We start from the raw sequence: 14493 nt of genomic DNA, 5'->3' as shown, positions 1-14493 counted from the left end.
ATTTAATTAAACAAAAAGACACAAACATAAACACATACAGGGCAGCTGCCTGTAGCTCTCTCTCTCCCGAACTGCTGCCTCCGGTGGCCTTTATCCCTCTCGTCGCCTTGATTAGCTTGATTAGGGGCCAGGCGTGCATCATCACGGCCCAGCCCCACCCTCCTCCTTGCCACAATTGTATTTTAAATGGTAGATAGCAGTTTCTTCAGTTTTCTGTTTAGTCATCAAATTTTTGTAATTTATTTGCAGATGAACAAATTGTTAATATATTAGGAAGAAGGGAATAACAGTACACACAGTTGTCCAGCAACCATGGATGGCATGTCCACTTGGCCAATCGCATTTCCTCAACAAAAAAAAGGAGGGAAGGAGGCAGAAGCTGATTGATTTTGCCATGTGAGCTTTGTGACCGTGATTGTGGGTAACAGGTCTGATTGGCTCTGTTGTATAAGTGTTATTGTGCTCATTGAATCTGATTGAATCTGACTGAATCTGAATTCTATTACAGTAGATGTTTAACCAGTGTCCAATTTTTTGGAGGGCTCTTAAAAGGATAGGTCAAGGGAATGATGATAGAAGTTTTAATTTTTGGGTAAACTATCCTTTTAAGGGCATGAAATGAACTTCTATTTTTCAATGTGCAATTAACGTCACAGCTCAGACAGTCACTAGTGAAGAGCTTGGGACTGTGTGCATTTTTTTGTGGTGCCATCAGCCAGTCATTCTTAAATCAATCTTCAAATTCTATATTGTGGCACTACTAAAATTGTTAGCTCCTGTATGATAAATTGGTTGTTTATCGTCATTGGTAAGTCGTTAGTTGGAGATGCGTCTGCTAAATGATTAAATGTAAATGTTGTGTAAGTGTGATCATAGCGAATAAATCTCATTGTATTTGTTATGAAACAAATCTGGTTGTGGTGTACAAGTGTGATTGTGGCTAATAAATCCGACTGATTCTGTTTATGAAGGCCAGCTTGTAATGAATGAATCTGTTGAAAGATTGGTTATCTTGTGTATGCTTGAATGAGCTGATTGGTTCTGTTGTTTAAGGGCAGATTGTGGCTAATGAATCTGATTGGTTTTGTTGTTGAAGTGTGATTGTGGATAATGAATCTGATTGGTTCTGTTGTGTAAGTGATTGTGGTAAATTAATCTGATTGGTTATGTTGAATAGGCGTGATTGTGGCTGATGAATCTCATTGGTTCTGTTGTGTAAAGCCTAATTTATACAATCAAAGAAGCCAAACCTTTTTCTTTTCTAAGCCTGTGTTTATTGAGGAAAATGAATAAAGAATGTCATATCCAAACCACACACATGATTAGTTTTAACCTGTCATCACTGCTCTTCGACTAGCTGAGTTATCCTAGGTTCAGCAATGTGCATGAACAGAAGAAATATCACCAAAACTAAAACCTTAGCAGAACAAAAACGTCAGTGCATTGTGTCATAATGTTTAGGAGAAAGTATAAATTAGCCTTAAGCGTGATTGTGCTGAATGAATCTGGCCAGTTCGGTAAGTTAATTGTGGCTGTTGTGTAGTCATGATTGTGGGTCTAATTGGCCATGTTGTGAGAGTGGGAATTTGGATAATTGGTTTGTATGTGAATAGGTATGTCATCACTTAATCACTACAACACCAAATACAAAAGAAAAGGAGATGCTAGGCAGAACATCTGACTCAGTCACCATTCACTTTTATTGTATAGAAAAAAGGTGCAATGAAAGTGAATGGCGACTGAAACATGGTGCCTTATTCACTATCTGTGCATACGGACGTGTTTGTGCATGAAATCTGCGTACACGTTTTCACAAAGAAATCGGATTCATCAATAAGTTTGACATAAAATGTATTCCAATTTTACAAATTTTTTTAGGAACAACTGAAACCACAGGTAAGCAAAAATCACATACTCCCCATGTCTCTTTTAAACAAGGAATATAAACACAAAATCAATGAAATTATAAACGCTACAATATATACTGTATGCACACACACATTTATAATATAGTCTTATTATATAGTCTTATTTTAAGTAACAACAACTATGTGCATATGTGTGCTATAGCTCGAGCTGGGTTCTGGTTATGCACGTGTGCACTCAGTAATAGAGCGCACAAGAAACTTACTCTAAGCCGTTGGACGATGCTGCTGGTGGAAAGCATATATCCACAGTTTTCTTGAACAACCACTGGGTGGCGCCATGATGATTCTAATTGCCTGTTTTCTGTTTCTGGTTTCGAGAAGCAATGTAGAAACTACTGAAAGGAGCGATCCAGACAAAGAACAGCAGCCCTTTAAGTGTTTATTGCAGTAAAAATGAATTTCAGGCTCAACTTGTGCAGTTGTCATAACAACTCAAAGTAGTTAATGATATCAGCGTAACTAACCTCGGAACATCACGTCAAAAAATGGTCATCTCGACTCATGAAGTATTGACACTAAAGAGCCAAGTTTTGTTATACTTTTTCAGGCGGGATTTTTCCCCTTTTTCACCCAGTTTGGAATGCCCAATTCCCAATCCCAATCCAAGTCCTTGTGGTCACTGGAGACTGGAATTTGAAAACAGGCAAATTGTGGAACACTTCCACATTGAGGAAAATGGTGGATGCAGCCTGGAAAGGTTTCTCAGATGGTTTTAGCATGTTGTACACTGCACAACATTGCAATGGCACGGGGAGTTTCTTTAACTTACGGCGGTAAACATGTCTTGAACAATCTTCTCATTAGATTGTGTCTAATGAGAATTAGACACAATCTTCAAGAATCCTAATGTTGCTCTTTTCCATACAAAAACATATTGTATGGAAGTATTGAAAAAGTTCATATTGAAAAAGTAACAGCATATGTCTTTTGAACAACATAAGGGTGAGTAAATGAGTGAGTAAAAGTAAATTTTCCATTTTTAGGTGAACTACTCCTTTAACTGGTGGCTCATTTTTGGAGCACAAACCTGACAAGGACATACTCAAAATAAAGTATCTTTTAAAAGAAGACTCTTTAAAAGAAGATTTTACAATTAATTAAAGACATAAAAATCTTAAATTGATTGTAAATTATTACCTAATAATATTTGCATTCAAAATATGTGACACTGTCTCTGCCACAACCTAAAAACTAATTGGAAGTCACATGTCACAGGTCTTACCGTGTTCTAGTTCTGATCTGAGGGTGATAACGCTCTGTGTTTTATACTGTAGATCATTATCTTAGACAACGTCAAGTGAATTTTCTATAAAGCTCCTTCAAAGCCTGCCAGATTACCACATTCAATTCCTTTACAATATACACACATATACAAATATTCCTTACATATACAAACTACTCTGTTAATGTTTTCACAGTCATAATTATGAATGACATACAAATCACGTACTGTATATTTTCAATTCAAAACGGTGAATTTTGCCAAATGGTGAATATAGTGTGCACCCTTGGAAATTACTGTCTGTCTGTACAACATTTCAATCATAAAACAGTGAGCAAACATTGCATGTTGTTAGATACTTACATCTTACATGACACTAACACTCTCAACCTAAACTGCTTGCTGATGTGTGGCGCAAGTATATAACTAATCCATGAGGTTCCCGCTTAGCTTCTTACTTGAGTCTCGCCTTCATCGATTTGATTGGCTATTTCAAATGACACTGACGAGCGTTGCTAGACTGCAGAGCATGCTAAAAATTTACACTTTTTTAAACCATTATGTTATTCCTGCAACAACTTAATAACAATTAGACAGCGGTGCATAATGGACTGCAGCAGATCTGGCCATATCTGGTTATTGGAGGAGACTTGTCCCCCTCAATATATATTTGTGGTTACGGACCTGGCCGTTATGTTGTCCTGTTTGCCAAACTATCAGGCGAAAAGGCAGAACTGCCACTGATTTCTTCCCACGTTGAGCACTGCCTCAAGGTGCGGTCACACGTACCTTCTCACAGTGAAATTTCGTGGGCGATGATGGCGTCGGTGGACGTTGAGCGTGTGTGAAACCAGCAAAAATATAACTGTCAAGCAGCCTTTTTTAATGCTAAACTTTATACTCGGTGAGACTTAAGTTAAAAAGAAACTGACTGCTAAATTATATCCTTGTCCATTGTGAATATTCATTATAGCTGTTTACGAAGCACCACCCACACAGAGGTCACGGCCAAACCAAGCAACTTCCTACTGGTCAATGCGATTATGTCTTCTGTCAAAGTTCACCGAACTTGAACTCGAGGCGAAATTAGGGTGAGGAAATTCTTCGCCACCAGAAGTCCATCGCATGAAATTCACGATCACGTCGATTCCCATTGAGATGACTGTATTTCGCCCGTGGAATTTCGCCGTGCAAAGATATATGTGACCTCGCCTTTATGGAAGACATGCACAGCCTGAACCGAATGATGAGGCACAGATAAATGCTTCTGCACAAGCAGCGCTACAAGCATACCTTCAGTTCATACATCATCTACAGTATGTGGTACATATTATAAAATCTTGTGTGGTGGTGCTGAAAGCCCTTATATGGAGATGGTTTGGGTGTGTTTTATGCAAATTACTAACTTCGTGCATGCGCTCCATCATTTCGATTAACCCGAATTCATTAAACTTAGGCCGAGGGTTAGAACAAATTAAAGGAATACTTTATGCAAAAAAGAAAATTATCTAATAATTTACTCCCCCTCATGCCATCCCAGATGTGTATGACTTTCTTTCTTCTGCAGAACACAAATGAAGATTTTTAGAAGAATATCTCAGCTCTTTTGGTCCATACAATGCAAGTGAATGGGTGCCAAATATTTTAAGCTCCAAAATGCACATAAAGGCAGCATAAAAGTAATCTATACGACTGCAGTGGTTAAATCAATGTCTTCAGAAGTGATATGATAGGTGTGGGTGAGAAACAGATCAATTTATAAGTCCTTTTTTGCTATAAATTCTCCTCCTTGCACAGTCAATCTCCACTTTAACTTTCACATTCTTCTTCTTGTGCTTCATCTACTGGGCAGGGAGAAGAAGTTCTAGCAAAAAAGGAATTAAATATTGATCTGTTTCTCATCCACACCTATCTTATCACTTCTGAAGACATGGATTAAAACACTGGAATTTTATGGATTACTTTTATGATGCCTTTATGTGCTTTTTAGAGTGTCAACATTTTGGCACCCATTCACTTGTATTGTATGGGCCTACAGAGCTGAGATATTCTTCTAAAAATCATAATTTGTGTTCTGCAGAAAAAAGAAAGTCATAAACATCTGGGATGGCATGAGGAGGAGTAAATGATGAGAGAATTTCCATTTTTGGGTGAACTATCCCTTTAATGTGCGTATGGAAATTTTTCCTGAAAACTTTTCCAGTGCAGTTATTAATGAATGAGTCATGTTGTGTCTAACATCTCCTTTTGTGTTCTCTGGAGGAAAGAAAGTGATGTACAAGTAGGTTTTCAAAAATCCGATGAATCTTAATGTTTTGGTGAGTTATCCCTTTAAGGACTTGGCATATGGACAAATGGTGCTCTTAGTTTAAATGTTGTGCATACATAATTTTCCCTTGTTTCACATGCCTCAGCATAGGATCTGGTGAATGGTAGGTTTTATAATAGCACTCTTTAAGAAAAAGCATAAAACCATCTTCTTTTCTCCAAAGCGCTGAGACACTTCGGTAATGAACAAGCACTCTGGCTGCTGTATTAAACCCCTAAAAGTGCCGTACTGTAATCAGAGTGTGGCATTAAAAGTGAGTAGTGTATTGACTAATGTTGCCATAAAGAACTTGACATCCACTACTTTGATGCAGTATTGGTTTCAAAAAAGAGATTTCACATCTAACGGAATTCTGCAGACATTTCTTTGTAAGTGACTGATGTCTGTGGTATATTGAGGTTTCAGCTTAATAAAATGTCCATATTAGTGTTGGCCGACAAGTGCTGAATTTAAATGGTTATCTTTTCTTTTTCATAGCACCAATTTCGACAGGAGACTTTGTGGAAACTGGCTCAGTTTCCTGACCTCTAAACCTGTAATGAACAGTCCTCTGGTTTGATGAGCATCTGTTTTTTAACAGCAGACATACCAATTGCCTTGTCATCCAATCTGCTGTGACTTGACAGAACGTCCACAGAAGACAGACACAATGAGAGAGCACTGTACTGTTATTAACAGATTTGACTGATGAAACCAAGTAGTCACGGTTTGGCTGGTTAGCATTATCCATTTAGCCCCTGCTGCTAGATTTCATAAACATTATCCACTATTATACAGGCAAAAGTCATCTTTCCCCATTGATATCCATTCAGAAAATTTTAAGATGTGGTTTAAAGGAATATTCCGGGTTCAATACAAGTTAAGCTCAATCAACAGCATTTGTGGCATAATGTTGATTACCACAAAAATTCATTTAGACTTGTCCCTCCTTTTCTTAAAAAAATAAATACAATAAAAAATGGAGGTTACAGTGAGGCACTTACAATGGAAGTGAATGGGGCCAATTTTTGTAGGGTTAAATGCAGAAATGTGAAGCTTATTATTTTATAAAAGCACTTACATTAAATCTTCTGTTAAAACTCATGTATTATTTGAGCTGTAAAGTTGTTTAAATTGTCATTTTTACAGTCATTTTAGGGTTTGCTGACATTACATCATCAAATAGGTAATCATGCTGCAACATACTTTTATGTAGCACCAATTCAACTGCAGGTAATGCCAAAGGATTGGTCTATTATCCTGGTGCTGTTGAATTGTTGAGTTTGGCTTCAGTCCTAAGAGTCACTGAAATATGAGATTTTGAAGGCCTTCTTAATCTTAATTTTTTAATTTTAACATTAAGATTTGGTTGGAGATGCTGGTTGGTTGGTTATTGTAGCTCATTTGCTGAGCCTCTCTCCACCACCTAATGCTGACAAGTTAAAGGAATAGCTTTTGCAAGTTAAAGAAATAGATGAGTTTTGGTCAGTTTCTTAGACAAAGTTATCATATGGCTTCTGAAGACTTGAAATATAGTGCTCGAGTCATCATGGAGTACATTTAGGCTACTTTAATGTTACTTTTTGGGGGTTTCTTTATCTGTTTTTGATCTTGACAGATGTGGTCACTATGAACCATCTTTAAAATTTCTACTTTGCTGTGTTCCACAGAAAAAAGCACAGCATAAATGTTTGGAACAAGATGAGGTGAGTTAATAATGAGAGAATTTTCTTTTTTAATGTGTGAACCATCCCTGTTTTGGTGGAATTGTGAAATTAATTAGCTGCTTTGCCACGCTGGATCATCAAGTTTTCGCTTCAGTGTTTCTATTTACTCACCCGAGGTAAAAACATGTGTCGGTATACTCGAAAAAGAGTGCGCCCAGTATCGTCTAAGCCTCTTGATTTCCCATTCTCTCAACAGATGTGGACGAGTGCGCTGAAGCCTTGGACAGCTGCAGTATCGATGCCATCTGCCAGAACACCCTTAAGTCATACAAATGCATCTGCAAATCAGGATACAAAGGCGATGGGAAACATTGCGAAGGTAAGAAGTCCTTAAAAACAGATAAAGATGCAAAGACTCGCAGAAGAAATTAGGTCAGAATGAAGGCTTAATTCCAGATTTTTCGACATATTTATACTGTTTTGTCTCGTTTTCCAGAAAAAATATGTAAACTTGCTTAAAACGTGATAAATGATCTGGAGAAGCAAAACTGCATAAGATAATAAGACTTATTTTCCGAGAATATATCTTTAATGAAGTTTATTTTCTAACACCAATGGCAAATGAAACTTCCTAGCTGAAAAAAAAAAAAAAGAAAACTAGTTTAAGCTTGTTTGCTGGTCTTAGCTGATTTAAAGAGATAGTTCACCCAAAAATGAAAATTCTCTCATCATTTACTCGCCCTCATGCCATCCCAGATGTGTATGACTTTCTTTCTTCTGCTGAACACAAATGAAGATTTTTAGTAGAATATTTCAGCTCTGTAGGTCCATACAATGCAAGTGAATGGCGGCCAGACATTTGTAGCTCCAAAAATCACATAAAGCAGATAAAAAAGTAATCCATAAGACTCCAGTGGTTAAATCCGGGTCTTCAGAAGTGATATGATAGGTGTGGGTGAGAAGTGGAGTTTATAGTAAAAAAAGAAAAATACTTTTGTTCTGTTTCTCACCCACACCTATCATATCGCTTGTGAATATTTGGATTTAACTACTGGAGTCTCATGGATTACTTCTATGTTTCCTTTATGTGATTTTTTGGAGCTACAAAAGTTTAGTCACCATTCACTTGCATTGTATGGACTTACAGAGCTGAGATATTCTTCTAAAAATCTTCATTTGTGTTCAGCAGAAGAAAAAAAGTCATACACGTCTGGGATGGCATGAGGATGAGTAAATGATGAGAGAATTTTCATTTTTAAGTGAACTATCCCTTTAACCTGGTCTAAATGGTCTCTCACCCTGGCCAAACTGGTGTTTAGCTGGTTTAGCTGATTGGCTAGTTGGTCTTCCATGCTGATCTGCAGTCAAGCACCCCAAACCCCTCTAAAACCAGCAAATCAGACCTGCTTGACCTAAAGGGGAGACCAGCTAAAACCAACAAATCAGCTTAGGCTGGTTTAAACTGTTTTTTATTTTCCAGTTTATTCTCTACCTAAATGTAGATATTTTTCCTGGAAAACAAAGCAAAATACTGACTAATAAAAATATGTTTGCAGTGTAGTCTTTCTATAGATAATTCTGGTTGATAAGCTGAGTGTGTGCGCATGTGTGTGTCGCTTTAATGACTAATTCTCACGCACGCCTGAGCAGCATGTCTCATTTCTGCAGTTATTTGGCTTCAATTTCAGACTTACCTGAGGGAAGGGAAATAGAGGTTCAAATGCGAGATTAAAAAGATGTCACACTCAATTATTTCTCTTTTGGATGTGAAATAGAGCACAAAATATATTACACGTGTCACAGAATGAAATGATAACAACTTAATGTATAATTTTTGCCAAACAGACAGCAAGATTTCCTGCACTACGAGCAATGGTAGAACCTGTTTCTAATCCCCAGATGCTTTTAAACCAGCATTTTAACCGTGTTTATGGAATAGCGTATGAAAAAAAAACTATGCTACTTAATTAACTACACTTTTCAGTAGTGTAACAGTAGCTCAGTTTTTGTTTTGTTTTTTCAAAATAATGTAGCTTTTCCAGTAACAAGCTGCTTTTTTCTACATATAACTGTGTTACATGGCAAACGCTACATTGCTATTTTAATGTCACTTTCTACTATGCTCTTTTAGAATGTCTGATTCATTTTAGCTAGTTAGTTTCACACACGCTTCATTTCAGAGAACTAGTAAAAAAAATGATTCAAAGATTCATTTGAATCATCATTTGCTGTGAGTTCCTGAAACTCCATGCACAGCATTTTTTTATGAAATAAATATTAAGTTAAATACTGTTTTACATTCAGTTTTATAATAAGGTGTTGTGTTGTTTTTCATAATTCAATTATACAAATTAGGGTGTTTTATTAGGAAATCTTTGTGTTATAATGTGAAAGGTTTCATGCTGTCACACTTATTAATATCCACGTTGTTTCTGTGCCAGATATTGCTCTTTTTAAGTGATTTCCAATCTGATAATTATATGATTTAAAAGATCTTGCCCCCTTAAAGTAGTTAGCTATTTTCTATTAGTAACTCGTACTACAGCTAGCTACCCTTTCAAAAGGGTATCTTAACTGTACTTGAACTACTTTAAATTATGAGTAGCTTGTAGTTTGTTAGTGGCTTCACTATTTATTGATAGTAGCTTCCCCAACACTGTTAATACCAAGCAATATTTCACGATGATATCGCTATATCTTTGGTGATATTGTTTCATTCACTTGACTTTGTTTTCTTGTGGCCATTCGCCTTGAGGGAAGTTTTTAAATTTTAGTTGCATTTGGAGAGGTGTACGTTTCTGTTGGACAGATTTAGCCAATGTGATCTGCTCTAGATACAAACACTGTAAGCCCAGGCAAAACACTGGAGAGTGAATGAGTTCAGGAATGTCTGTGCTTTGAGAAACGGCACTCCTGACTGAGCTAGGATCAGTGCAGAAAGCCATTTATATGATGTGGAAATAGAAATATGTGGTGGGTTGATATGAGAATCACTATTCAAATATACTTCCCCACGTGCTGGATTTCTGTACACATAAACGATGGACTGTAATCCTGTGAAAGCTGATCTAAATCTTGTGTTCGTTTTTTGCAACAAATAACATTGTTTCAATGTAAATATGTCTGCCTGGTTTAATATGCAATGCAAATCATCATTTTCTTACTGAGTACTTTTTTTCTTGTTTTCCAGTAAAAATATTGAAACATCCTTATAGAAATATTCCACGTTCAGTACTCAAGTTAAGCTCAATCGACAACATTTGTGGCATAATCTTAAATATCACAAAACATAATTCCAACTCAGCCATCCTTTTTTTAAAAAAAGCAAAAATTGAAGTTTCAGTGAGGCACTTTCAATGGAAGTGAATGGGGCCAAGTTTTGGAGGGTTTATAGGCAGAAATGTGAAGCACTTACATACTGTACATTCTTCTGTTAAAACTCATGTATTATTTGAGCTGTATATATCGTCGTTTTAACGGTCGTTCTGGAGTTGTAGGGTTTACGGCGTTAAGTTTTCATGGCAACAAAGTTGTACATTTGGATATAACTTTACACAGAAAAGGTTAGTAAGTGGTTTTATCACACTAAAATCATGTTAACACATATATTGTTTAAATCTTGTGACTATACTGTTGAAACAATGCCTATTTTAACATTTATAGATTGGCCCCATTGACTTCCAATGTAAGTGCCTTACTGTAACTCAGATTTGAGCTTTTTTTAAGAAAAAGAGACAATGAAATAAAGTGGTAATCAACATTGACACAAATGCTGTTGATTGAGCTTAACTTGTACTGAACCTGGAATATTCCTTTAAAACAAAAAATAATGATGCAGAATGGCTTAAGATATATTGTTGTTTTCAGAGAAATCTAATAACATTTGGTGGGGTTTATGCTTCAAACAATAAAAAAACTATATGCCAATGGGGTAAAAAAAACAAAAAAACTTGTTTTGCCCTTGAATTACGTTTTTTTTCTTAACCCACTGGCAAATAGTTTTTGTCTTGTTATAAGCATAAATGTTACAAAATGTTGTTAGATTTGTCCGAAAACAAGACAAAAATCATGTCATTTTACTTCGCAATTAAATTTGTCTAATGTTTATTTTACTGGAAAACTATAAGGAAACATTTATTTTTATTTTCATCAGGTCACCAGCTAGACCATCACTTCATAATGTAGAATATGACTCCTTAAAGAGATAAAACAATTGCTCACAACCAATTAACCATTTTGAATATGCTCAAACTTCTTGAATTCATTTCTAATTCATTTATTTTGGTCAATATGAGCTTCTGTGTGGCGGTAACAGTGGTGATTATAGTGAATTATGCCTTACGTTTCAATGGAAAGTGCAGCTGAATAAACATATCTCAGAGCCAGAGAGGCAAGTGGATCGCTGTGGTGGTGGGGGGATGCAGGCCAGCCCCTCTCATTTGATGCCCAATTGAGCACTAATTAGCCAGACTCCCCTGCTCTCTTTGTAGTCATCAGTGTTCTGTGAGTATGGAGAGGCACCGACTGGCTGGAGTCAGCTGGTACATACAGATCTTTATTTGTCTTTATACCTGAACGCTTTCTTTTTTCTGATTCTAACAAAGTATAAAGTCTATTCACACTGTTTTAAATTTCTTGTATTAAGGTTTTGCACAAAAACAATAGCAGCAAAAGCATTTTTACACCTGTTGCTGCTCTGCAACAATTATTTTGTAGTTATTTTTGGACTTGTTGTCCATTTAAAATATCTAAACATCCTTAAAAACAAGATATATACGCTTGAGATGCAAAATGACGTAAGACAGTAAGCCTTTTTTAAGACTATTTGCCAATGCAGAAAGAAAATTAAACTTCATAATTTAAAAGGGTTTTCCCCTTTTTCACCCAATTTGGAATGCCCAATTCCCAATGTGCTTTTAAGTCCTCGTGGTCGCGTAGTGATTCGCCTCAATCCGGGTGGCGGAGGACGAATCTCAGTTGCCTCTGCGTCTGAGACCATCAACCTGCACATCTTTTCATGTGGCTTGTTGAGCATGTTGCCACGGAGACATAGCGCTTCATGCGATATAGGAGGCTTCATGCCATCCACCGCGGCATCCACGCTCAACTCACCACGTGCCCCACAGAGAACAAACCGCATTATAGCAACCACGAGGAGGTTACTGCATGTGACTCTACCCTTCCTAGCAACCGGGCCAATTTGGTTGCTTAGGAGACCTGGCTGGTGTCACTCAGCACGCCCTGGGATTTGAAATAGCGAACTCCAGGGGTGGTCTTTTACCACTGAGCTACCCAGGCCCAAATATATATTGTTTTAAGGATGTTTACATATTTTAACAGGAAAAAATAAAACAATAACACTGATTAAAAAAAGATTTGCAGGCCAATTTCAGGCCAAAACAATTTATTGGATGATGGTCTGTGTGATTTCGGGCTACAGGCAAAACCAGGAACTAAAGAAAGTATTTTGCGTTATTCATTATAGTCACTTTGTTTACGGCTCATTAGTGTTTTGCAGAGACGATTGCAGTTCATGTGGAATAAATGTTCATTTCGCATCCAAGAATAATAGCAAATATTAAGAGACTCGAATAATGGATTTTACAATGTACAGACAGATTGAACAATGCAGAAATAACCAGAGTAACTTCACTGACAATTACCAGAATCCCTCTGCATGGACAGACCCAGCTGGAAAAAAAAAAGATTAGACCAACAGTTTTCATACCATATTCCTTCTACACTAAAACCATTTTCCACCATGATTTTTCTACTGTGCATAGTTGCATATGATTGCAATGTCATAACCATGATTATATCTGATCGACCCATTTTTTTGCAGTTTAGTTTCTTTAAATTATCTGAGTGTATTGGGGAGGGAGTTTTGGGTATGGTATATAAAACTTTCATTTCAAAATAGCGAGAAACATACTTGATCCTAATTTTCCATGATATGATCCTTTTTACTTTTTTAATTCTTGCCGTCTCTCTACAGATATCGATGAGTGTGCCAGTGAGTATAATGGAGGATGCGTTCACGAGTGTATCAACATCCCTGGAAACTACAGGTGCACGTGCTACGATGGCTTCCGATTGGCCCACGATGGACACAACTGCCTGGGTAAGCTCTCGCCTCTGTCAACCAAAGTCAAATTTTGGGGACCAAACTGCTAAAAGATTTCCCCAGAATTGACCTAAACCAGACAATTCCTTTTCGGAAAGTCTTTAAATGGGGTCATAAATGAAATTCTTTTAGGGGTAGAGTTTAGGTTAGGGTTACAGGAATAGTTCCCCAAAGTATTGTTCCAAAACAGAATGTGTTCCAATGTTGTTGCAAACTCATATGAATAGAAAATAATACATTATGCTTTGGATTAATGGTGCTTTTTAAACTTTATGGAGCTTGGTGACATGGGGGTGAGTAAACTATGAAAGAATTTTCATGAAATATTCCAGTGCAGAAATTCAAATGAGCTCTACCCGAGATAGCTATTGTAATTGTGTGTTTGTGCTTTTGTGTGTGTGTGTGTGTGACTTTCACTGCAAATCTTCATCCTCTTAGGTCTTCAGGCCACACAAGACAAACAAACAAATGTTTTGTAGATCTAACCATCATTGCTGGAGCTGAATTTTTAATCGTTGATTTTCAGGCATCTGTAATCAAACTCCACACCGACCGCAGTTAAGATCAGCCGGGCCTAAAACACTGTTACTCTATACTCTGTGTCAAAATGAAGTGACTTATGCGGTTAACCAATAGGAGAGGCCGATAAATCTGTCAGATTACTCCACTGACTGCTGAGCAGACGGTTCTGTGGCATAATTGCATTTTCAGACTCCGTGAGCTCACATTTTCGACATTCGGTGGCTCGTGTGCCCAGACTTTCGGGGTCAGTTAAATCCATCTAATGGGAATGTCAAACCGAGCCTGTGTGTGTGTGTACGGCTGTTTGTGTGTGTGTGATTTACATCAGGTTACAGTTCTACACAGACCCCAGCCCTATAACTCAAAACAGATGTCTGGTGTGTCAAAATAATTGATGAATGAAGATGTGAAATTGTTGCTTTTTGCTGTTCAGTGGGTTTACAGTGAGTGTTTGTGTGGGTTATGTGGGTTTACTCGCACTGCATGGTGCTTTACTAGATAATTGAACTTTGGCATAACAGCCTTTCATAGATATTTAAAGAGGTCCCGTCTGCAATTTTTAGAAACACATTTGAAGTATTGGGTTTTTCTGGTTCGGCTGGAGGAATTGGCTCGGCTCGCCACCTGAGGTTCATACAGGATGTTTGGATGCAAACTAATCTTTATCAATACCAGGATTGTGCAGAAAACTCAATATATGGAATTTACAAAAGTAATGATTA

The 14493-nt window shown here is 37.1% G+C and overlaps 1 protein-coding gene across 1 annotated transcript in view; it reads left to right on the top strand.

The window, feature by feature from the left end:
* Positions 1-14493, top strand: part of LOC127418748 (signal peptide, CUB and EGF-like domain-containing protein 3) — a 144577-nt gene that overhangs the window by 34609 nt on the left and 95475 nt on the right. The window contains exons 2-3 of the mRNA XM_051659521.1: positions 7382-7504; positions 13121-13246. Of these exons, the coding sequence (XP_051515481.1) occupies positions 7382-7504; positions 13121-13246 (249 nt within the window). The remainder of the gene's footprint in view (positions 1-7381; positions 7505-13120; positions 13247-14493) is intronic.

This window comes from Myxocyprinus asiaticus, chromosome 28, assembly GCF_019703515.2.
Source record: "Myxocyprinus asiaticus isolate MX2 ecotype Aquarium Trade chromosome 28, UBuf_Myxa_2, whole genome shotgun sequence".
NCBI classification, from domain to species: domain Eukaryota; kingdom Metazoa; phylum Chordata; class Actinopteri; order Cypriniformes; family Catostomidae; genus Myxocyprinus; species Myxocyprinus asiaticus.
This window is presented reverse-complemented; position numbering and strand designations above follow the sequence as displayed.